Consider the following 22355-nt stretch of genomic DNA (forward strand, 5'->3'; position numbering starts at 1 on the left):
CTGGTTTTCCGGGTGTCTGTGTGTGTTCCCTCCCCAGAGCTTTGTGCTTGTCTGTCCTGAGGAGAAATCAGATGGGGACCAGCCTCACTGCTGGCTCCATGACAGCAACTTTTTCGGGGGGCGGTGCTGGCACCTCAGCACAACCTGCACAAACTCTGCACAAGCTCCTCTGACGCATGGTGATGCTTCGGGGAGGCCTGTCCCAGCCCTCTCCCCTTGCTGACTTCAATCTTGGTGATGAAGCTATGTTGGGGTCACCGGGACACACAGCTGCCTGTGTCGTTCTCCTCTGTGCTCACCTTCTGAGTTCAAGCTTCCCACCCAGGAGGGCTGCTTCTGGTGTCTGGAGGTCTCCCCCAGCTCAGGTAGGGTTGCGTTTACGTGGTCCTCGAATCAACTCAACCCTGTCTGTCGGAGAGGCCTGTATCTCTGAACGCTGGCTGGGCTGCTTCCTGTCCAGCGTGGCCATGGATGACAGGGAGCCGGCGCTGAAGCCTTGCAGCCTGGATCTCTGAAGCCATGTTTTCTGGGGTTTGTCCTGGTTCCTGCGCAAGGCGGCTCCTGTGCCGGTTCTGTGGGACCCTGGTTGGTTACTTATCAGCCATGGAGAAGGTGGTTGAAGGGCCAGTGGCTCCAGCCTCTCTTGGTCCCCTTGGTATGGCTGGACCCTCAAAGGCCTCACACATGCTCAAACCATGGGATTCTGGCCACAAGGACTTGCTTGGTTGGGCTGGGCTCAGAGGGAAGGCCCCAGCTCACAGTGAGGGGCGGAATTAGAGTCAGTTTGGGAACTAGAGGTGTTGTCTTCATCCGTCACAGAGCCTTGTGTCTTGGAAAAGCTTTGCTCTCTACAAAGAATTCCATCCTTTTCCTTATGATTAAGATGAATCTCTTCCATCATTAATAGGGGGAAAAATGAATCTCATAACTGACCCTATTTCCCTTTTCACTTTGGCTGCTGGGGAGCTTATTTCTATCTAATGCCACCAAGAGCTCAAGACATGGTCAGCCTCAGTCATCTGGCCATCCCACCTGCCACCTGGCCCCACAGTTTCTTGGTCTGAACTTCAGTGACCATGGGTCCCCCAACACTATAGACATCAGCCCCTTGGTCTGCACCACCGCCCAACATCGCACCCCCTCCAGCACACCACCCCGCACCTGCGGCCTTGCTGAGGAGGTGGCAGGCATCTGCGGGGGTGCTGCCCTGCAGCTGTCCCCGTCCCAACCCGCCCAGGCCGGGGAAGCCCCGTTGGCCTTCCCGGGACGAGCCGGGGCAGGGGAGACAGAAGTCACCGCCCTTGCTCCGTTGCCTGCCCCAAGCTCACATCTTGACGGCAGCCCTGTGGGGCAGACACTGCTGCCGGCCCAGTGTCACGGGGGGAGACGGGCACAGAGCAGCCGGCTGGCTGCGGAGGCCGGGCCTTGTCACCGCAGCCCCGGGCCCTCCGGACGCCACAGCCCACGGGAGGCCCCCAGCGCGCGGGTGAGCTCCGCGCGGCTCCGGGAGGGCGAAGGACAGGGCTTCCGGCGGGCACAGCCGGAGCGCGGGGCTCGGAGGGGCCGGGAACGCCCCGCTGGCCTGGCCCTGAGGGCCGCCCCGAGAGCGGGGGCCGGGGGCGGGGAGGGAACCGGCGGCCGTGGGGCCGCGAGCTCGGGCGGCGCGTCAGGACTACACTTCCCAGGAGGCCGCGCGCGCCGCGGGGCCTCCTGGAAGTTGTGGTCCGGGGCGGGGCGAGCGCGCGCGCGCGGCGGGCGGGCGGTGGGCGCAGGGACTACACTTCCCGGGATGCAACGCGCGGCCGCGGGGGCCGGGGGTTTGGGCCGGGGGTCCGCCGCCCGCGGCGGGGCTGAGTCGGCTGCGGCGGGCGCAGGAGGCGGCTGCGGCCGGGGCCGGGTTCCGGGCCGGGCGGCTGAAGCGGGCGCGGCGGGCGCGGGGGCCGCTGTTCCCGAGGCGATGATGGGCAAAGAGGAGGAGATTGCGCGGATCGCCCGGAGGCTGGACAAGATGGTGACCAAGAAGAGCGCGGTGAGGGGCGCGGGCCGCCAGGACCCCGGGACCCCCGCCCCGTCGAGACCCCGTCGAGCTCGCCGACCCCCGTCAGGGCGGGGAGACCACCTGAGGGGCAGAACGAGGCCCCGCCCCGGCAGAGACTCCCGGGACGCGGGGAGACCCCCGCCCGTGGCCGAGACCCCTGTCCTGTCCTTCACCCCCGCACCCCCGCAGAGGCCGCGATCGGGCCTGGACCTTGTCCCGGGAGCCACGCTCTGGACTCAGACCCCCCTGCCCGGCTGAGACCCCCCAGACCCGGGCCCTGCACCCTTCCCCGTCCCCGAACTCCAGACCCCTGCCTGGCGAGTGGACAACTTCCTAGGCCCCACCCCCACCCTACAACTCAGCCCTCTTTACGGACCGCCTGGCCCCCGTGCCTTCCTCCATCCCGGCCTGGCACCCTCCTGGGGCCTCCACTGTGCCCCGCCGGGCCCTGCCCCCAGCTTGGAGCCCTCTCCCCCCGTTGGTCTCCATGCCCTTTGCCGCCTGCCACAGTTTGGACCCCTTTTCCCTGGAGCTGTAGTGCCTCCTGCACCCCTTTCTGGCCGGCGTCATCCCCTTCACAGGCTGGCCAAGGGCCTTTCCTGGCTGCGGGGCCCGTTTTCTTCTCTGTCCTCACCCTACAAGAACCAGGTTTCTCTAATAAATTCTTTCCCTTCCTTAGCCAGGACTCAGCCAGCAGCGACTGGGGTGTGGGTAGATATGTAGACACCTTGGAAAAGAGACTGCTGTGTGAGACCTAGGAGCTCGGGCGAGCCTGGCCTGGCAGTGTCTGGGCGCTGGAGCCTCCGGCCGGCTCTGCTCACTGTGCAGCCCGGGCCTCTGTTGTCCAGCGGCCACAGTGAGCCGTCGGAGGCTGCTTGTGAGGCCTCTGGGAGGGGCCAGGCCAGTGGGGGTCCAATTCCAGCATCATGACCTTGGCAACCTGTGCTGTCTCCACAACCTCCCACAGAAGCATCCTTAGCAGATGGTACTTGCCCAGTGGGGGTGGGGAGGGGTCCAGGGGTTCATACGGAGTGCCCGGCTGGCTCAATAAACATGACCTGTGCCCTCCCACCCAGACTGAGCTGCTGGGACAGGGCTGAGCTGTGTGTCTGCGGGGCCAGCCCGGGTGGTGAAGGTGGCCGAGTCACGGGCTTTTGATGGCTTGCGCAGCCACCCCAGGGCTGTGGGACTGCAGCGGGGATTTGGGGAGAGCGTTGTGGGCCGAGCAGGATCGAGTCCAGCTTCCTGTTGACCACGGTTCTGGGCTGGGGTCTACACTGGGAAGGGGGCGGGCTCCCCCTCGTTCATTCATGCTGAAAGCAGCCCTCCTCCATTGTGTTCACACCCCTGAGAGGCTGTGGGCAGCACAAAGTCGGGGTGTGAGTGAGATGAGCAGAGAATGAAGCTGCCTCCCTTCTTAAAGGAGACAAAGCACAGAAGATAAGCCAGGAGCCAGCGTGGGTGGTGGAACCCGGGGCAGGCAGGTCTGGTCAAAGCATGGGGGGGGGGCGGCGAGGAGAATGGGGGGGCCGCTGTGCAGTGGGGAGTTAGAGCCAGTAGAGGCTCCTGGTGGGTTCCAGTGCCTGAGGCCCCTTGGGGAACTTGGGGGCTGTACTTGGGAGTTTTATGCCTCTCTGGTCTTGAGCCCACTGGAAGCCACATTCCCTGGTGTGTGGCGCTGTCAGGGAACAGTGCCTTTGGCTCTGGTGGTCACGTGTCCCCTCTGAGGGGTTCACCTGAAGGCCGGACTCTGCACGGCCCAAGGGGCAGGGCTTGCCTAGGGGGTTTGTGAGGAGGGGACTGCACCCTGGACAGCTGCCACCTGGAGTGGGGGGGGTAGGCCAAGCCCCTGCCATGGCCTGTGGGTTGCAGGACATCTGAGCGGCCGTCAGCTCACTTCACGGTGTGGGGAAGGATACACACATGGAGCCACCAGCACGTCCACAGGGGACTGGGGCTGTTGGAAGCAAACCAGAGGAGGAGGGTAGGGTGCTGCACGGCACAGTTGCAGTTTTAAGTAGGAGAGGCCTTGCTGAGAAGCTTTGAGCGAAGCTTTGGAGGGCGGGCGGGCACAAGCCCTGTAGATAACCTGGGAGCGTGTTCCAGGCAGTGCGGCAGCAGGTGCGAAGGTCCTGGGGTGAGTGGCCCGGCACCCTGAGGGACACTGAGGCACTATGCCTGGAGTGGAGGTGTGACCTGTGTGTGCCCGGCCTCCTCCCGGGTGAGGTCTTGGAGGAAACGCGGAGCTCCAGTGGTGAGAGGAGGCAGGGAGGAGACCAGGGGCCTGTGGTGACAGTGTGGGCCGTGGCTTGGGGATAACCAGAAGCCTGGAGCACGGGCCGGGAGTGGGCTGTGGGCCCTGTGGGTGTTGGCTGCGGCTGTGCCCTGAGGGGTTGGCCTCAGCGCAGGACACAGGTTCCTGGGTGGCCTTTCCCAGCCGGTGGCACTCTGGGGAGAGCTGCCCTGCACACGAGGGTGTGGACAGACAGGGAGTGAGTGGCCCTGGCTGCTGGGGAGGGGCTGTGGCCCTCAACGCCCCCAGTGTGCCTGGGGGCTGGCATTCCCTTCTGGTCTGGTCTGTGACCCGATGCGACAGTGAGGCCCGTGAGGTCATTGCCACAGATGTGGGTCAGGAAGTCACGTGACCTGCAATGACTGGGACTCCCTTCTCACCCTGCCCTGGGGTGGGCGGGAAGGGCCCTTTGCCTTGGTGCAAGGACAGGTGGGCAGAGCCCGGGGTGTGTCCAGGTGGAGGAACTGTGGCTTGCCTCTGGCCCCAGGTGGAATCTCCAAATTGTCAGTGCCTTATGTCCCCTGCAGTGGGCAGGAGGGGTGAGACTGTCCACTGAGAACTAAAGTCCTTTATGAAGGTCGCCCTTCTCCTTCCAGGAGGGAGCCATGGACCTGCTGCGGGAGCTGAAGGCCATGCCTGTCACACTGCACCTGCTCCAGGTAGGTCCCTGCCTGCCCCAGGCCTGGGACAGCTCCTGGGCACAGTCCAGGGGACAGCAGTTCTCAGGGCACCTGGCAGGGCTTGCCCGCCGCCCCCACCCCCAGTCCTTGGTTGGCACAAATACCTGTTCTTGAGGGGAGGGTCCCTGCTCCTCACTGGTGCTCCATGGGACAGGGAGGGGAGTCCGAGGACAACCTGTCCTGTCCTTGGTGGCCAAGGCTCCGGGGTTCCAAGCGGGACAGTACTCATGAAGAGAGGCGTCTCTGTCCCCCCCGCCAGGCCCAGCCCCTGCCCTGTGGGAGCCGCTAGGGTCTCCTGGGAGGCTCTGACTTCTGGGACGGGCCCCCACTGCCCCCGACCAGGCCGCTTGCCTTGCAGTCCACCCGGGTCGGGATGTCCGTCAACGCCCTGCGGAAGCAGAGCTCCGACGAGGAGGTCATTGCGCTGGCCAAGTCCCTCATCAAGTCCTGGAAGAAGCTGCTGGGTGCGGGTCAGGCGGTGCCGACTGAGCTCTGGGGCCCCTGAGAAGTGCTGCCCCTGAGCCCGGCCGCGTAGCAGGGGGGTGGCGGCAACCCCGGGCCAGGACACGCCCAGCTCAGGGGCTGGGAGCTGACTGGCGGCTGCCGTCAGCGACAGCTGGGAGGGTGGCCTAGGAGGCGTGGCTGGGGGGGAGGGTGTGTGCGGGGAGGGGGTTCCCTGTACAACAGGGAGAGAAGAGTGGAGGCTGGGACCTGAGCTGACAAGCATGGGGGTGGCCAGGAGCTCTAGAGGGACTGGGCTGAGCTGGGGGGTCACACCAAGGTGGGGGCAGGGCCAGATGTTCCAGGAAGGGGAGGAAGGGGCAGGGAGGAGGTGGGGCCAGCGCAGCTGCTCAGTGGGAACAAAGGGGCCGCCTCAGGCCAAGGGAGGGCTGAGCTGGACAGAAGGCGGCCTCTTCCTGGGCACAGTGGGGTGATGGGTGACAGAGATGCCGCTGCCTGGGACAGGAGGGCAGCCCCACCTTTGGACGTGGGGAGGGGCTCTGTCCACACCCTGTGGAGCAGCCACATGACCTGGGCTTCTCTCTAGCCCTGTGTGGCCATTGGGCCACACGTGGCACAAGCCCAGCGCAGGCCCTGGGCCTGGCTCCACCGAAGGCTGGGGTTTAGGGAGAGCCTTGTGGGGGAATGTGTGGTCTGTTCGGTGGGGACAGGCAGGAGGGTGGACCCCAGAGAGGCCCAGCGGTGGGCGGCTTGAGCTGGGGCGGGTGTGGGAAAGGGTCCGGGGAGGTGGCCCCCAGGCTGCAGCGGCTGATGAGGGCCCGTCGGCGGGAAGGCCTGGTGGGCTCCCGGCCCTGGCTCCATCTGGCTGGGCTGGGTGCTGGGGGCCGGGGCCAGGGGCCAGGGGTCAGGGCTGGCGGCAGGGCCAGTGGTCTCGCTGAAGCTGTGCCCGGGTGGGGACCTGTCCTTCCCTCCTGATCAGCCCGTCCCCTCCTTTCTGGGCAACTGCAGATGCTTCAGATGCCAAAGCCAGGGAGCGGGGGAGGGGCACACCTCTGCCCACGTCGTCCTCCAAGGATGCCTCAGAGGCCGCGGATCCCAGGTAGCACACCTGGAAGGCAGGTGCACACCCTCCTGCCTCCCAGCCTCAGTTTCCTCGGCAGAGAAGGGGTGCCTGGGCACTGCTCTGAGGGAGGGGCTGTCTCGGGGCTGCGCACAGGGTTAGTCAGCCCCACGCTGGACGCTGCATCTCACGGCCGAGTCCCGAGTGCTGACTGGGACACATGGCTGTGCCCGCCTGGCTGTCAGTGAGCCGCCCTGACGCTCCCTCTGCAGAGAGCCCTGCACACCTGAGTGGGCCTGTGGGAGCCTCCTGCCCCCTACCCCCGACTCTGTCCTGGGTTTAACTCTCAGTGCCCTGCCCGGGCTGCCCCTCAGTCGCCCCCGAGGGCCCCTTCCCTACAGAGTCGCCCAGAGCCAAAGGTGCCCGGCTCCCGGCTCCTGCCGTGCGGGCGCAGTGAGGACACCGCCGGCCGGAGTGCAGTCGGGGCTTTGCAGCCCTGGAGGCTGCGTGCCCAGTGTCAGGCTGTGGGCAGAGACTGCCTTGCCCCGACTGCGCTGGGTGGCATGGCTGCGTCCGGGCCTGGGCAGGACAGGCAGCTCCTGCACGCCTGCTTGAGTTGATTTTCCTCCAGGAAGCTGCCTGCCACTGGGTGGACGGATCCCGGTTATCAGGCAGCCCCGAGACGGTTGTCTTTGTCCCAGTCTGTGCACGCCAAGTAGGGCTACCCCTGACAGCAGAATCCGGCCTTGGGTGACCCCCAGCCTGTGTCCCCCACAGGCAGCTGTAGGTCTCTGCCTGTCCCCCACCGGGCAGCAGCCGTAGCTGCCATCAGCGGAGAGGTGTCCGCAGGAGGCTGTGTCCTGGGCCTCCCGGAGGGTGTGACACCAAGAGGCGGCAGTAACCGCACAGCCCATGCTGACCAGCTGGCGGAGCTGCCCAGGCGCCGGTTGCCGGGGAAGGATCTGACATCCTGTTCCCACTTGGGGAGTGTGCCCCGGCCCATGGGGGACCTCAGCCCCTCGCCTGGCCAGCCGGGTGGGGACAGGCTTACAGCTGGAGCTGGGCTCTGCGGGGCACACAGGGTTGGGAGGTGGGGACGGTGCCAGGGCGTCTGCTCTGTGGGGACCAGTGTCTCGCGGGGGTGGGCACCTCCCTGAGCCCTTGCCTCTGTCCAGACGCAAGAGGCCCGAGCTGCCCAGGACGCCACCCACCCCGAGGATGACCACGTTCCCTCCCGTGCCCGTCACCTGCGACGCCGTGCGCAACAAGTGCCGCGAGATGCTGACTGCCGCCCTGCAGACGGACCGTGAGTGCGGCAGGCCCCGACCCTGACGGACGGAGCGGACTCGGGGCGCCCGGACCCTGCCTGCCCCCAGAGGCTTCCGCCCAGAGAGATGGCCCTCCCCTCCCAGCCCCCCGTCACAACCCCGGGAGGGGGCGAGGTCTTGGGGGACATCAGAGTGCCTGGGTCCTGGGCAGTGCCCCCGGGGGCCATGGCTCTCCCCTCCAGCTGCCGGGGGGGGGGTGCAGGCAGGGCAGTCGGTGGGGCAGCTTGCCAGGGCTCCCTCTTGCAGATGACCACGTGGCCACTGGTGCGGACTGCGAGCGTCTGTCGGCGCAGATTGAGGAATATATCCTTTGTGCAGGGGCTTCCGGGCCGAGGGTTTCAGGCGGAGTCAGGAGGCCACGGGGCCGGCTCGTCCTGGTGGCTGCTGGACGCCACTGCCAGGCTGCCAGGGCTCTCTCCGGGCGGTCACCTGCCCGGCGGTCACTGGCCCGGGCGGTCGGGCAGCCTTGCCCCAGGAGAGGCCTCCTGCACTGGCCGAGGGGCTGGTTCCGTCCCTGGGGCCTCGAGCCTGAAGCTCCGTGCCAGCCAGGAAGGGGTCTGTGGGGCCAGCCCTGTGGCCCAGCTCACCAGGGCCGGGTGGGCAGGCCGACCCCTGCGTGGCCAGACAGAGCCTCTCGGCCCCCAGCCCGACCCGGCCCCGCGGTGTGGCGGGTGGCAGCTGGAGGGCAGTGGCTTTGGCCTCAGATGGGTCCTTAAACGCCTGCACGCATCTTCCGGGACGTCGGGAACACGGACATGAAGTACAAGAACCGCGTGCGCAGCCGCATCTCCAACCTGAAGGACGCCAAGAATCCCGACCTGCGCCGGAACGTGCTGTGTGGCGCCATCACGCCCCAGCAGATCGCGGTGATGACGTCCGAGGTGAGCCCGCTGGCGGGCTGGGGGCCGGCCCCGCGAGCGCGCGCTAAGCAGCAGGGCCTCCCTCAGGAGATGGCCAGCGACGAGCTGAAGGAGATCCGCAAGGCCATGACCAAGGAGGCCATCCGCGAGCACCAGATGGCGCGCACGGGCGGCACGCAGACCGACCTGTTCACCTGCAACAAGTGCAGGAAGAAGAACTGCACCTACACTCAGGTGAGCCGCGCTGGGGTGTCCGGGGCCCTGCCTGCAGCTCATGCCTGTCCCCACCTCTGCCGGGTGGCAGGTCCACGCTCGCTCACACATGGATGTGGCGCCAGGGCTGTGGTCCGAGCTGGGGTCTCTCTGGGCCTCTCGGGCCCTGGCGAGGCCAGGAAGTGACGGTCACCTTCGGGGCCTGCTCCCCCACCCAGGACCCTTGGCCCCAGGCAGTGTCTCCGTGGTAGGCCCCTCTTGTCCCAGGGTGCTGAAGCGGGGGCCAAGCCCGGCCCGGCAAGGAGGTGTCATGAGTATGGGTGCTGGTGGGAGGGCGGTGTGGTCGCGGGACCCCCAGACCCTGCCATGGAGGATACTGAGGTGCTCTGGGGAGACCCTGTGGACCCCACGAGATGTCGGGGGCCTGGCAAGAGGAGCGTGTTCGAGGTGGCCACTGCACCTGGCAGTCAGGGCTTGTTAGGGCAGTCTTCCCTTGTGGGCTGCACAGGGTCTGGTCTGTGCAGGGCCGCGCTTGCTCCCACCCCCAGCTGCTGCTCAGAATTGGCCCCACCTGTGGGGGCAGGCCCACCCTCGGGCCTCCCGAAAGGCACACGCCACTGGGAATCCTCACGAGCCCCCACCACGGGGCCCCTCCTACCAGCGACTCTCCTGGCCTCAGCCGAGTCTGGGCCCTGCAGGGCTCAGGCCAGCCTGAGGTGCTTTAGTTCCCCACGAGGGCCTCTGCGTGGCGGGCTCCCCCCCACAGAGGCTCAGCTCTGGAGGGTTGGGGTGTCCGGGCAGCCTCAGATCAGGTCAACCACGGGGGTCCAGGGACCACAGGAGCAGCCAAGGCCGCAGATGCCCCCCGGCAGCAGAGCGCAGAGGCGGCCCTGGGCTTACCCAGCCCTCCCCGCAGGTGCAGACCCGCAGCTCTGACGAGCCGATGACCACCTTCGTTGTCTGCAACGAGTGTGGAAACCGCTGGAAGGTAGGTGGGTAAGCCCAGGCCGCCCCCCGACCCTGCTCTCAGGTGGGTGTCCCGGCCGCCGTGGGGTCTGTGCTGTGAACTGTGGATGGCCGTGCCCAGCCAGCCTCCTGGGAGTCTTGGGGGGTGGGTGGAGACCCCAGCCCCGGGAAGACCTGTCCCGCCCCCACCCTGGATGCCGCGCCTACTTCTTGCAGTTCTGCTGAGCCTCTTGCAGACGTCCTGCAGCCCCGGGCGTGGCCAGTGCCAGCCCCCCCCGTCCTGGACAGACACAGCCTCTCCGGAGGCCCCTGAAGGCAGCCTACCCCGCCCCACCCCGCCTGCCTGAGTGCACCTTTCTGCTCATTTCCCTCGTTATTAAATGTTTCTTTTTGGCACCTCGCTGTCCTTGGCCCTTGCTCCTGGAGGGCCCCGTGTCCTACCCGTGCCCCGCTGCTGTGGGACAGCAGTTCTCCCTGGGGTCGGGCAACGCCTGGGCCGGGCCCTGGTGGGTCAGGGCTGGGGAAGAGCTTGACCGACCCTCAGAGAGGTCACCTCTGCCGTGCGATTCGAGGACCGGGGGACAGGCATGTGCGGTGCAGGCCCAGCGAGCTGTGCGGACAGGTGGGGAGAGGGCCCTGTGTTTACGCAGACCCCGGGGCCCCACGCAGGCCTTGGTCAGACCCCCTGCCTTCCGTCCTCCCCACCGGCCCAGGCACGGGCAGCTCAGGGCCCGGGTCCATGCCCCCCAGGACGGCTTGTCCGCACCCTGTCTGTGGCGTTCGCCCTGTAGAGTGGGAGTCTCAGGACCCTGAGCCAATTCCAGCTTCGAACTGCTTGACTTCCCAGAAATTCGGGACAATGGAGTGGTGAGCACTTGCCTGGAGGGGCCTGCGTGACGAAGATGGCGTTGCGCCCAGCATCAAGGGACTCTCCCTGCTGGCCTGCCTCCGGGGGACACCCTTGATACCTGCTGGGGACCCCTGTCCACCACGGGTCCGGGCGGCACGTCCCACTGCGTCCCAAGCCTTCCTGAGGTGCTGTGGCCACACTGTGCTGACCCGTGTCACGGCTCAGGAGGCTGAGGCCACCGCTCCGCGGTGTGCAGTGGGGGCAGGGGCGGGGCAGGGTGCCAGGGCTGCCTGCCCGCGAGTGGGCACCAGAGCCCTCGGCCCGCACCGAGGCCGAGCCTGGGGCAATTCCTCCTCATCCTTCTCCCCACAAACCTGGAAACACAGCAGAGACTTTTGTTTTAAAAATATCTTCAATAATAAGACATCCTATTTTGGAGTGGGGATGAGGGGAGAGAGATAAATATGAAAACAGTTTTTCTTTTTTTTTTAGATAAAACACAGTAAGGACACGTTTCCAGGTTTAAAGTTCATGAACATATAAAAGAAAAACTGGGTCCTGTGCCCTTGAGCCTGATTCTGAGGTGCAGACAGCTCACGTAGGAAGGTCTCGTTAGAAAACGAGGCACCTGGAGGTCCTGCTGCCGCAAAGGCAGGTCTTCCCTGCCGGCTGCCCGGGGAGGAGCCCCCACGGGGCTCACGGGTTCAAGGAGCCTCCCGGGAGGGCCCCTCCTCTCGCCAGGCAGGAGCACGGGGCCGGCCGCCCCTCTGGGGCCGGGGCTGCCTCCAGGCTGGGGTCCCCAGCCCGCGAGCGGGGCCTTCAGCTGTGCGTCCCGACACCCCCGCTGGCGCGAGCGCATGAAGGTAACCCAGAGTCTGCCCACGGGGGCCGGGTGTGCGGCCTAGGCCTCGGAGGATGACTGCGAGGCCCCCCGCAGCAGCAGGGCGCGGTAGGTGGGGGAGCTGAGGAAGCGCGGGTAGGAGTCCCGGTGCATGAGCGTGTAGATCTGCAGCTGGGCGTCGTCGAACGTGTGCGCGGACGGCTCCTGCATCTTCTTGTTGATGCCCTCGCGCACCCGTGAGTCCAGGCTCACCTGCGGGAAGCGGCACTGAGGTCAGGGCCGGCAGGGGCCCGACACAGGCCCCCCCCACCCGGTCTGGCGCCGGCGCACCTCCTTGGGGGACAGGATGGACACGTAGTCCTCGTAGATGAGCCGCGCCTTCTCGTCCACCACGTGCTGGTTGGCCTCGGCCTTGAGCTCCTCGCAGGCCAGCCAGAAGAGCATGTTCTCCTCGCTGTATTCCGTGCGCAGGAAGGCCCGGAACACGCTGCGGCCCGCCGGGCTGCGCATCAGCTTGTCGAAGGACTGCGCCCAGCTCTGCACCTCCTCGGGGCTCGGCGTGGCACTGCAGGGGGCCAAGCCACATCAGGCCCGAACCCGGCCCAAGCCCACCCCTGTGCACCCTCGGCCGCGGGACTCACCACACTTCGCAGCTGGGCAGGGGCTGCAGCTTGCTCTCCCGGGAGGCCTGCCAGGCCCTTCGCCGCCGTTCGTTCCTGGCAGCAGAGAAGGTGGCGTTGCTTTCGGCACACGGGCCTCCACACGCACACACATGCCACTGCGGCCACATGCGGGCCCTCGGCACACGGGCAAATGCAGGACTCAGGGTGCCTGGCACGTGTGCGAACCTGCTGCAGGGGGAGCAGCCCGAGAACTGGCTCCTTTCACAGTCCCCTGGGACACATCCACACTCCCTGTCGGCCCCTCCCCGCCGGCCCCCAAGGGTCCAGGGTGCTGTCCCTGCCATAGCACTAGGCCACGACCTCTCCCCTCCTGTCCAGGTCGCTGCTGGGACCCTGGGGGCTCCCGTTGTGCTCCACCCCCACCAGGCAAGACCCTGCTCTCAGCCTGACATGGGCCCGGTCCTGCCGCAGGTCCGACGTGTCAGCAGCGTGTCGTGTCGGCTGACGCGGGGTGAGAGCCCCTGGCCTACACGTCTAACCTGCCAGGTCCTGGAGCCTCACCCCTGCCTCGGGGCCTGGGCCTAGTGCTCCGTCACTGCCAGGCCAAATCCATGGCCCAGGGCCTGGGTGGCCGGCAGACTTCTCAGCCCCAGACACGCAGACGGAGCTCAGTTCCTGCCCCGCCCCCCAGACGCAAGCCCCAAACCTCCTGCCTCCCCCACCCCAAGCTCCTAGCAAGTCCCAACTATTCCCGCTCTCTCCCACCCCCTGCATCTTGCCTGCTGCTCTCTGGGCAGCTGAGCCCACTCTGGGTCCCCAAGTGCTGTCCCCCCAACAGCCAAGGGCCTGCAAGGCATGAAAACGTCCCCTAGCTTCGCTACGCTCCGAGAAAACCCTTTACCACCTGGGACCCCACTCCGGCCCTCGCGGACACGCACATGCCGGGTGCTCTTCTCTGCCGCCAGGCAGGCTGCTGGGCGAGCGGCTCCCTCACTCCGGCCTCTGCCCACACAGCCCTCCACTCCGCACAGCCCGTGGGGCCCAGGGCCCAGCCTAGGGGCTCGCAGCGGCACGGACAAGCCTGTGCTGAGCGTGTGGGCGCACGTGTGCACGCGGCACCAGGGGCAGGAGCCACGCCAAGCCTCCCGGCGGCCAGGCACTGACCACCGGCCACCAGGGCCCAGCAGCTCTGCACAGGCTGGTGCTGCGGGTGGCAGGGATCCGGGCTGCGGGGGACGCCTCAGGAGCCAGCCGAGGGTCCCATCCTGGGCATGTGCAGCCCCACCCCGCCCCTCCCGCCCAGGCGGGCCACCTACCAGGAGCAGCTGCAGCAGCAGCACCAGCACAGGCAGCAGGGGTTGCGGCCGGGGGCCGCCGGAGGGGCTGCGTCATGACTGGTCATTGAGGGGGGCCGGTCTGCCTCCTCTGGCCCTGTGTGCTGGGGAAAGGGCCACCTCAGCCTCCAGGCCAGACCCCCAGGCCATACCCCACTGGCGGCCACGCTCCCAGGGGCAGGACCCTTCTGGCCTCCCAGTGTTCGGGGGTCCCCCAACTCCTGGTGGCCCCTCCCTTGCCCACCCCCGCTCCCCAGGGAACAGGCAGAGGGGACCCGGCGTACCTGCTTCTCCGCCTCATGCGGGGTGGGCATGGGTGGGCAGAGGAGGTTGCCCGGGCTCCGTGGTGCCAGCTCCCGGACCCTCACCACAGCCTGGGGGTCTGGGGAGACAGACCATGGTTCTGACTGAGAACCTTTGACCCCAGCCCCCACCTGTCCCCTGGGAGGGGTCTCAAGAGGGTATCTCCTCCCTCCTCCTGCTCAGAGCCCTGGAGGGGCCTGCTGCTGCCCACCCCCCCCCAGACCCAGCTCTGCCCAGCTTCTGCTGCCACCCCGACCCCCACCAGGGCCGGGAAGGGTCCAGGCTCAGGGACGAGGGGGCTGCAGCAGCTTCTGGCTCCTCCTCCCAGGCCGGGCCCCAGATGAGGCCCCCACAGGAGTTCCGGGACACCCCCATCTGCCCAGTCCCTGGGAAGCCGGAAGCCTGGGTTCCTCTTTCTTGGTTTCCGGCTCCTGGCCCCTCCCAAAGGGGCTGGGGCCCCAAGAGTCTGGGGCTAAGGCTGTGCGTGGGGGTGGCGGCCAGACGGCCCTCCAGGGGGTTTCTGCCCCGACTCTGGGGGAGGGAGGTGGGTACCGCTGCTCCCCACTGAGAATCCAGGTCTGTCTATGGGCCACAGTGGACTCAGCCAGAAGCAGCAGGTCAGGCCTGCAGCATTGAGGATTTCAGTGAGACTCAGGGCAGGACTTCCTGAGGGTGTGGGAAGTGGGGCAGGGCCCTGGCGAAGAGGGACATGTGCCTCCCAGGGAACATGGTTCTTGGGTTGTGACACCTCCTTACCCCCTGCTGTCACCCAGGGTTTCCCTCCCCCCTGCCCATGCCCCCAGGCTACGGACACTGCAGCCCCAAGGCCCTAGCGCGGGGGACAGGGCACGCCAGCCGGGGAAGAAGGGGTGCCCTGGCTTTGCTCCCGCTGCCTCCTCGGAGTCCCTGAGGTGGTGCACGTCCTTCCTAGCGCTGGGCCACACCTGCAGTGGGGGCACACCAGGGCCTTGAAGCCACCCACAGCCCCAGTGCCACCTAAGAGGCTACCATGGATGCCAGCGTCCCCTCAGGCAGTGGTGCAGGGCGGCCAGTCAGCGTCTGAACACCTGAGCCCGCCACTGCCCAGGTGACGGCCCTCTGGGCCTCCCTGCACGCCCACTGCCCTCCTCAGCGGCCAGGAGGCTCAGGACTCAGATCTACTTTGTTTCGTCACTTAATCTTCATTTTCCCGCCAAGCCACTCCCAGCTTGCGGCCTTTGCGTCCGTGTTTCTGTCCTTGTTGGCCTCTCTGGGCCGTGGGGCCTGAGTGTGTAAGCTCTGCTCAGAGGGGACAAGCCAGAGATTCGCACGCTCAGGGCATCCACTGTCCCGGGTCTGGGCACACAGAGGCGGCTGCCCTGACCCAGGTCCGGGGCAGGTGCAGGGTCCTCGGCCCCTCACCAGCTGTGCAGCTTCCCCTGAGATCTGGGGGTCGCCCGGGCCCCCAGTGAGCAGATGGGGAGACAGCGTAGCCCTGAGGCTGGGCTTTCCTTTAGGGATCAAGTTTCTAGGGAAAGGAAGGGGCGTGGCAGCCTGAGGTCTGGTGGCTGTACCCAGCCCCGGGTGACTTCCTCATCTCCACCCCCACTCTGGGACTCACCCCGCAGCACCCTGAGACTGTCCCTCCTGGGCGGCCGTCTCCACCCAGGCTCTCAGGAGCGGAGGGGCCTGTCCAGAGGTAGGGGCCGTGTGCTGGGGGTCTGCTGAGGAGGGGGCCGGCCCCTTCTTTCCAGGTGCAGGCCCTGGACCTGGTGGCCTGTCCCTGGCTCCCCGCACCCTTCCCAGGTCAGCTGCAGCCACCCATGTCCCCAGGGTACCCATGGGTGCCCTGGGCCGCCCCTCTTCTCTCCCGGGGGATACAGAGTCTGAACTAGGGTCCTACCCCTCATCCTGGTATTGGGGGGCTCCTCCCCTTCCCCAGCCCCCAAGGCTTTGCCCCCCAAGTCTGAGAGGGGAGAGGCCAGACAGGCAGCAAATCCGGTCTCTGGGGACAGAGGCTCCCTGAGGAGCAGTTGCTGCTTTGCTCCACAGAAGGAAAAAGAACGTCCCCAAGCCCGGCCAGTCCAAAAAAAGAATAAGAAAATGTGACAATCTCAGAAAAAAATGTCATAACCTTTGGGAGGGGGTTGACAGGGAGGCCCCGTTCCCAGTCCGTCTGACCCTACAAGTCCGTGCCTTTGCTGTCTGCTGCCCCCTCCTCCGGCTGGTGGGGACCGGCCACCCCTCCAAACGGGGCAGCCCCCCCTGGCCCTGGGACCCCCACCCCAGCCCACCTCTGAAGTGGCGGTGGCGACCCCCCCACCTTGCTCCTGTCCCAGCTGGTAGCGTCCAGCCTGGGGGGGCCTGTCTCCTCCTTCAGGAGCCCCCCCTCCAGCCGCTGACGCCCCTGCCCCTACCTCAGGGAACACCCCACTCACCAGCGACCCAAAGTGGGGGTGGGGGCGGGAGGGGCCCGGTGGGGTGTGGGCCCCACCCTGGCAGCCGAAGGGGCGTGCACTGCGGCGGCGGGGACTCGAGTCAGACGGCGGGAGCCACTCCTGCAGCGCTCTGGAGGGAGGCCGGCGCCAGGAGCCCCCCGATCGGCTGGGGCCGGGGGCGCAGCGCGTCCCCTACAGCTCGCGGGCCGAGTGGCTGCCCGATCCACCGGGGTGGGGGCGGGGGCGCACCGGTGTCCCGCCCCGGCCCCTCCCCACCAGGCCGGGGGGGACGGGAGACGCGGAAACCTGGGTTCTTCCGGCCCCCACCTTCGAGCAATCACTTCCCCAGGCTCCGAGCTGCAGAAAAAGGGGAACCGGCCGCAGCGCCCCTCCCCCACGCGCGGGGGGCGGGCTCCAGTCCCCCCGCGGCCCAGGGTCCACGTGGACCCCGCTGCGGGAGTCCTTGGAGTGCGGACCCCGGGCGGCGGCTCGCGGGGCTCCCGTCCCTCACGCCCCGAGTCGGAGCCGGGAGGGGCCGGGCTGCGGTGCCCGGCGCCGCGCGCACTCACCGGCCGCGCTCCCGAGCCACTCGCGCCGCCGCCGGCCCGCGCGCTCCGAGGTCCGGCCCGCTCGTCGGGGAGGGGGCGCGGGGGCACAGTGCGCAGGCGCCTCGGCCGCACTTCCCCAAAGCGAGGGGCCGGGACTTCCTCACGCCGGGTGGCGCCGGGCCCGCCCCGCCCGCCGCGCCCCGCCCCGCGCTCGGCCGGCTGCGCGCCCACCCGCCCCGCCCCGCGCGGCGCGTCGTCCCCCCGGGCGCCGGGGGAGCCCCGCTAGGGGAGGCGCCGGGGGTGCAGCCTCTGGCCCCCGGGCGGCCTGAGCGGGCCGGGCCGTAGATGGGGGTACGGCCGGGACCCCCGCTCTGCGCGGCGGGGCCCCTCCGGCTGTGCCACTCTGTGGGGAGTCCGCGGGACTCCAGGGTGGAGGCGCGGGAGCCGGGCCCGCACGCTCCTTGCTCCGCTGGGGTAAGAGGACGCCGCCGGGACGGACCGACCGCGCCAGCCGCATTTGTACAGCGCGGCCGAGAGCCTGGTGCGGGGGAGTCTTCCCGAGCAAGGGGGGGGTGTCCTGTGCTGCGGTGCTGGTGGCAACTGGAGGTGCGGGTTCTCGCGTCCCGAGCCACACCGAATGTCTCACGTGGGGCCTGGCCGAGTCCCTGCTGACCCCTCCAGTCGCCCCAAGATGTTCTAAATTTTAAAGCCACGCTGTCCCCTTTGCCATGAATCCCCTATTGGCCAACTCGCCCCATCTTTATGATTCGGTGCAGGTGTGGGTTGAGTGCCTCATCCTAGCTTGCTTTGGCGCGGGGTCAGAGTGGCCCTGACCCTGCTCTGGAAAAGGTCTGCAGAGCGTCTGTGGCGCCCCTAGGCCGGGCTGTGTGCAGCCCCTGTGCGCCCCAGCTCGGGCACCCAGCCCTGCCAGCGCCTGGTGTCAGGGTCCTGCTCATAAAATGCCTTGCAGTTGCGCAAGTAGTAGGTGCGCACGTTTAGCAGAACTCTGAGAGGCGCAAGGGAAGTGATTTTACAAGTGTTCTTCATTGATTTGGCGAGTATCTGGGTGTCCCTAGTGTGCCAGTGGTGGGACCCAGCAGGGAGCAGGACAGAACCGCCTGGAGCTGACTGCTGGGGGCGGGGCGGGTGGTAGGAAGCAGACAAGGACTGGGTGGGCCGTGCGGAGGGCACTGCGTCCAGGGGGGCCTTGCTGAGCCAACAAGGGGTGGGGGAAGGGCTGGGGGGAGGTCAGAGGGGAGGGGCTCTGGACAGGCTGCCTCCAGGTGCTGTGCGCCCAGGGCCTGGCCGACCTGACTGCCGAGCTGGCCGGGCAGGGGCCAGGAAGTCCATCTGGACAGGTGGGCTGCTGCTTATCCAGCCCAGACGACAGTCCTGAGAGGTGGGCACAGGTGAGGACAGGGAGGCTCAACAGAGGTGTGCCAGCTCCTGTGAGGCCACACCCCCTGGCTGATCCTGCTTGGTGTGGTGTCTCCATGCCAGGAGGTGCAGCTGCGGCATGGGCAGTGGCCAGTGCCTTGTCTCCACCGCAGGTCACTCTACACCCCCCACCCCCCACCCCGTGTCCCCTGGGCCCTGGGGCCTGTTCTCCATTTCCCTGGCCTCTGCCCCTCACCACGAAGCATCCCCCAAATCCAGGTGAGCTGGGCAGTTGAGGGTAGGGGTGGGATTTGAGCCCAGGACCCTCTGCCTCAGCACAGCCGCCAGTACCCCTGGGGCCTGGGCCCACGGGCTCTGCTCTCCCAGAGCTTTCTGGGGCAGAAGCCTCCTCCAGGCCCCGCTGAACATCCTTGGCCACCTTTCCCAGCCTCCTCTGCGGACCTAGAGCCCCCTCCCCACGGGCCAGCCCCACCCTCTCAGTGAAGCCACTTGTCCTGCTGGCCCTAGCAGGGCACCTGCCTGACGAGAGCGACCCCTCCCCTCGTGGAGCATCCACTTTGTGGGGGGCCACGGTGCCAAGTGAGACCTGCTCTTTAAAGATGAAGAAATGGAGGCTCAGAAAAGTGATGAAATAATATATGATTTTAGTAAATAGATGAAGTCATTCTAGGAACTCAGTCCCCAAGAGACAGAATCCTGGGGCTTGGACTTCAGGGAGCTTGGCTGGAGGACACCAGGACTGGCTGTCATCACGTGCCCCGCATCAGGCTGTGAGTAGCTGCCACTCCTGGACACAGATTGCTTCCCCTTCCCTGTCCGTTTGCCCCTGCTCCTGTCCCCCTGTTCTGGGCCCCTTCCCCATCTCTTCCCCTTCTAGGCTTGGATCAAGGCCAAGGGCATCAACAGCCCAGGAAGGGTGAAGGGTCAGGTGCAGGGGGAAGGGCTGGTTGTGGGGACAGAGGGCACAGGTCCCCATCCTGTAGCTGGGGTCAGGGAGAGACATTAGCTGCCACTGAGGGGAATCCCTACTGGATCCCAGCTCTGACCTCTGCCCTCCTTCCAGATCTGCTCTGTGTTCCAGGCTGGCAGCAGGAGCCCTGGTGGGGGACAGGTTTTCCTGAGTCCCTGCAGCGCCCTCCCGTGGGCAGCCTGCTGGGCAGGGGGGCGGGGGGAGAGCCAGAGGTGGCCAAGACAAGTCCTGGGGTCTGCAAAGAGCCCACCTGGGGGAGAAGAGTAAGATCTGCCCAGAAACCTGGCGGCTTTTCAGAGTCTGGAGGTTTGTCGGTTGTGGGTTTGTCAGAATGGAATAGGGGTGGTTTCCTCCCTGTGCTCTGTGGGGCGTGGGCCCCCCCAGGCTATTCAGGATGGAAAGGAAGACTAGAGGGTGGGCTTTCTGTCTGGGGCAGCAGGGCCCTCCCAGAGAGGGGCTCTCCTTCCCCAGTCTCTTGGTCCTCTGGGCACCGCTGGCAACTCTCCAAAGGCCAGCTTTAGCTCGTGCAGTCCCTGCCCCTGCCCGGAATCCCCCCACCCCCACCGCGATGACCCGCACTCTGGGGCCCACCGTAGCCTGAGGCTGCCTTTACTCCTGGGGTGTGACTTGCTGGGAACAGGCTCTACCTCCGGCCCCCCCCAGACTGGGGTCCTCCCGTGGACCCGCAGGGCACCAGGTTGCCTGATGGGGGCAGGCCGGTTTGGAGGAATAGAGTGTCGCTGTGACAGCCGCCCACTTGCATCTCCTACTTGGTTGAGAGAGCCCCGCTCCCTGTACCCTGACGTCCGCGAGGCTGGACGTGGGAGAAGAGCGTCCATACTCCTCCTTGCCTCCGGGGCTGGTCCTGGGGAGGGGAAGCAGAAAGACCAGAGAGGCTCGGGGGACGGAGAACGAGAACTTTATGCGGAAGGGTGGGGCGCGGGTGCACACTCCAGGTCGCCGTCACCGCGGGAAGGTGCCCCCCTCGCTCTCCTCCAGGATGGTCTCCACGCGCCTCCGCTGCGGGGGAGAGAGGCTGGCGCCAGGTGTGTGCGGGGGCGGGCGGGGCCCCTCTCTGCCCCTTCCCGGGCCTGCTGGCACCTCCTGGCGGTCCAGGGGGTCCGGGATCCGCGCGGGCTTTAGCTGCGGCGAGAGAAACAGCTCGAGCCGGATGGCGGCGAGCGCGGACTTCTGCCGCTGGATGAGGAACGCGGTCTCCTGCTCCTGCGGGTGCCCGGGATCGCTGAGCAGGCGCCGCGCCTGGCCCCGTTGCTCCCCGCCCTCCCAGGGCGCCCCAGTCTGTCCCCTCCCTTTGCCACCTCCTCGCCCTGCCTCCGCCCGCAGGGGACCCGGCGGGTCTGGCCTCCGGGTCGGGCCCCCCGGCCTCACCCGCATGCGGGTGTAGCGCAGCCGCAGGGCGCGGACTCGCCCGCGGGCTTCCGCCGCCTTGAGTACCCCGAGGAGCCGGTTCTGGCGCTCGGCCGGCCGCTCGAGCGACTGGGCCCACACGCGCGGGTCGGGCATGCGGTACCGCAGCTCCGCCGACTCGCGCGGGAAGATGGAGGCGGCTGCGCCCACGTCCTCCAGCAGGTCGCCGAAGAGCAGGTGGCGGTGGCGCTGCGCGGGGAGCATGGCCGCCAACCTCTCCGGTGTCAGGGTCCAGCCCGGCTTGGGGGGCTCCGCCGCGGGCGCCCCCTTGGAGCGCTGCTTCCCGGGCCTTGCGCCTGGCGCGCCCTGGCGCCCGGCTTCTTTCGGCGGCGGCTGCATCCTTCTGCCCTGCCGGAGGGGAGGAGAGCGCGGCCCGTCGGTGCCTGGGCGGGCACTGGGCCCTGCCGGCCCGACCGCCCCGCACACTCCCGCTCTGGCCTGCGGGCCCGCACGTCTGGCCTCTGCTTGTCCTCCCGGGCGGATTTCTCCGCCGAGCGCCCGTCCCCAGCAGCTCAGCCTCGGTACTGCAACCAACTAGTTTTAGGAAACACCTCTCCTACCCCACGGCTGTTCTGTTTGAACAGAGAAAGTGCTGAGACCTCTTGCGTTGATCTCAGGCCCTACCCAGGGCTGGAGACCACACAGGAGACGTCGGGGGTCACCGGTCAGCCAGCGCCTTCCCACTCCACTGGAAGCCCAGGGACCCGTCTGGTCTGTCCTGCCCTGCCCCGGCCCGGGACCCCCAGCCTTAGTGTTAGGGACCGGGTGGAGGGCCTGGGCCTTCCTTTTGTCCTGGGCAGAGGACCCAGGCCCTTGGGGAGACGTGTGTGGACGTAACGGGGTCTGTGCGTGTCTGTGTGAGTGGCACGTGTCTGTGGGAGGTCTTTGCAGCTCTGTGCGAGCACGTGTGGGAAGGCTCAGAGCCCAGGGGACAGCTGGCTCCATGCAGGGGAGTCCCCATCACGCTGGCCTGTCCCCTGCTGGGCCTAGATGGGGGGGCAGAGGAGGGAGGATGGGGGCTAAGGAAAGGAGTCCGAGGGTCCCAGCCCAGCCGGCTCCTTCCTTCCCCAGCCGGCCCCAGCCCACGGCGCCCTCCCACCTCCCGCCCGGCCTGGCCCACGGAGGGCCCGAGGCGGAGCCACGGTCCAAGAGGCCGCTGACGCCCCCTCCCCATCCTCAGCTCCAGCAGCCGAGGGCCCGGGCCCCGCCCCTCGGTCCCCACACCCCATACTTGTGCCTTCTCGGGTGGGAACCCCTCTGCCGGGGCTCTCTGGGGGCTGTTGACGCCGTTGCCCGGCAACCAGGAGTCCCGCCCCTCCCTCCGCCCGGCGCGGGCGGGCTGCGGGGGCGGCGCAGGGACGCCCCGCAGTAGGGACCCTTCCCAGCCGGGTGCCGTGTTGTCCCGGCGGCCGCAGGCTTGCAGTTCGGGGGCTGTGGGCCCCGGTTCCTGGCCTGAGAGGTCTCTGGGGCCGGGGTGGGGGGCGGGGCGGGGGGCGGCCTTTGCGGCCGAGGTCGGTTCGTCTCTGCATCTCCGGTCACCGGCGTTAACGGAAAGGGGTAACTGGGGCCCCTCAACTCTTCTAGGGCAAGTGTGGGGCCTCAGGGGTCCAGGGTTCCCCCTGGGTTTTACTGAACCCTAAGTCTCTGGATCTGGGGTCCTAGATCTTGGGTTTCTGAAATCTGTTTGTACATTTATTAATTTTATATTGTTTTATAACTAGTTCATTTCTCAGTTTATTAATT

At 67.4% G+C, this 22355-nt stretch overlaps 3 protein-coding genes across 10 annotated transcripts; 1 reads left to right on the top strand and 2 right to left on the bottom strand.

The window, feature by feature from the left end:
- The first annotated feature begins 205 nt into the window (after window positions 1-205).
- TCEA2 (transcription elongation factor A2) lies at window positions 206-10296 on the top strand. 4 transcript variants are annotated; one of them, XM_045528107.1, is made up of 10 exons: window positions 1778-2029; window positions 4928-4990; window positions 5370-5475; window positions 6482-6572; window positions 7709-7839; window positions 8108-8164; window positions 8588-8742; window positions 8809-8955; window positions 9851-9922; window positions 10117-10296. In XM_045528107.1, the coding sequence occupies exons 1-10, from the start codon at window positions 1790-1792 to the stop codon at window positions 10123-10125; spliced, it is 1071 nt and encodes a 356-aa protein (XP_045384063.1). In that variant the 5' UTR covers window positions 1778-1789; the 3' UTR covers window positions 10126-10296. The 4 variants fall into 4 exon arrangements, with proteins under 4 accessions (XP_045384064.1, XP_045384063.1, XP_045384062.1 ...); XM_045528108.1 differs by lacking the exons at window positions 1778-2029; window positions 8809-8955; window positions 9851-9922; window positions 10117-10296 and adding an exon at window positions 206-365 and having other exon boundaries at window positions 8108-8659; XM_045528106.1 differs by lacking the exons at window positions 8809-8955; window positions 9851-9922; window positions 10117-10296 and having other exon boundaries at window positions 8108-8659.
- Window positions 10297-11143: 847 nt separating this feature from the next.
- Window positions 11144-16957, bottom strand: RGS19 (regulator of G protein signaling 19). 5 transcript variants are annotated; one of them, XM_045528113.1, is made up of 6 exons: window positions 16838-16957; window positions 13833-13930; window positions 13531-13652; window positions 12233-12307; window positions 11922-12156; window positions 11144-11843 (listed from the first exon to the last, which is right to left on the bottom strand). In XM_045528113.1, exons 2-6 carry the CDS (start codon window positions 13860-13862, stop codon window positions 11652-11654), a joined length of 654 nt encoding a protein of 217 aa, XP_045384069.1. In that variant the 5' UTR covers window positions 13863-13930; window positions 16838-16957; the 3' UTR covers window positions 11144-11651. The 5 variants fall into 5 exon arrangements, with proteins under 5 accessions (XP_045384069.1, XP_045384068.1, XP_045384071.1 ...); XM_045528112.1 differs by lacking the exon at window positions 16838-16957 and adding an exon at window positions 16269-16793; XM_045528115.1 differs by lacking the exon at window positions 16838-16957 and adding an exon at window positions 16248-16775.
- A 2920-nt stretch (window positions 16958-19877) lies between these two features.
- LKAAEAR1 (LKAAEAR motif containing 1) lies at window positions 19878-22141 on the bottom strand. The gene is made up of 5 exons (XM_045528444.1): window positions 22111-22141; window positions 21844-22043; window positions 20574-20960; window positions 20286-20408; window positions 19878-20204 (listed from the first exon to the last, which is right to left on the bottom strand). Exons 1-5 carry the CDS (start codon window positions 22139-22141, stop codon window positions 20148-20150), a joined length of 798 nt encoding a protein of 265 aa, XP_045384400.1. The 3' UTR covers window positions 19878-20147.
- Window positions 22142-22355: the final 214 nt, after the last annotated feature.

This window comes from Lemur catta, chromosome 17, assembly GCF_020740605.2.
Source record: "Lemur catta isolate mLemCat1 chromosome 17, mLemCat1.pri, whole genome shotgun sequence".
Taxonomy (NCBI): Eukaryota; Metazoa; Chordata; class Mammalia; order Primates; family Lemuridae; genus Lemur; species Lemur catta.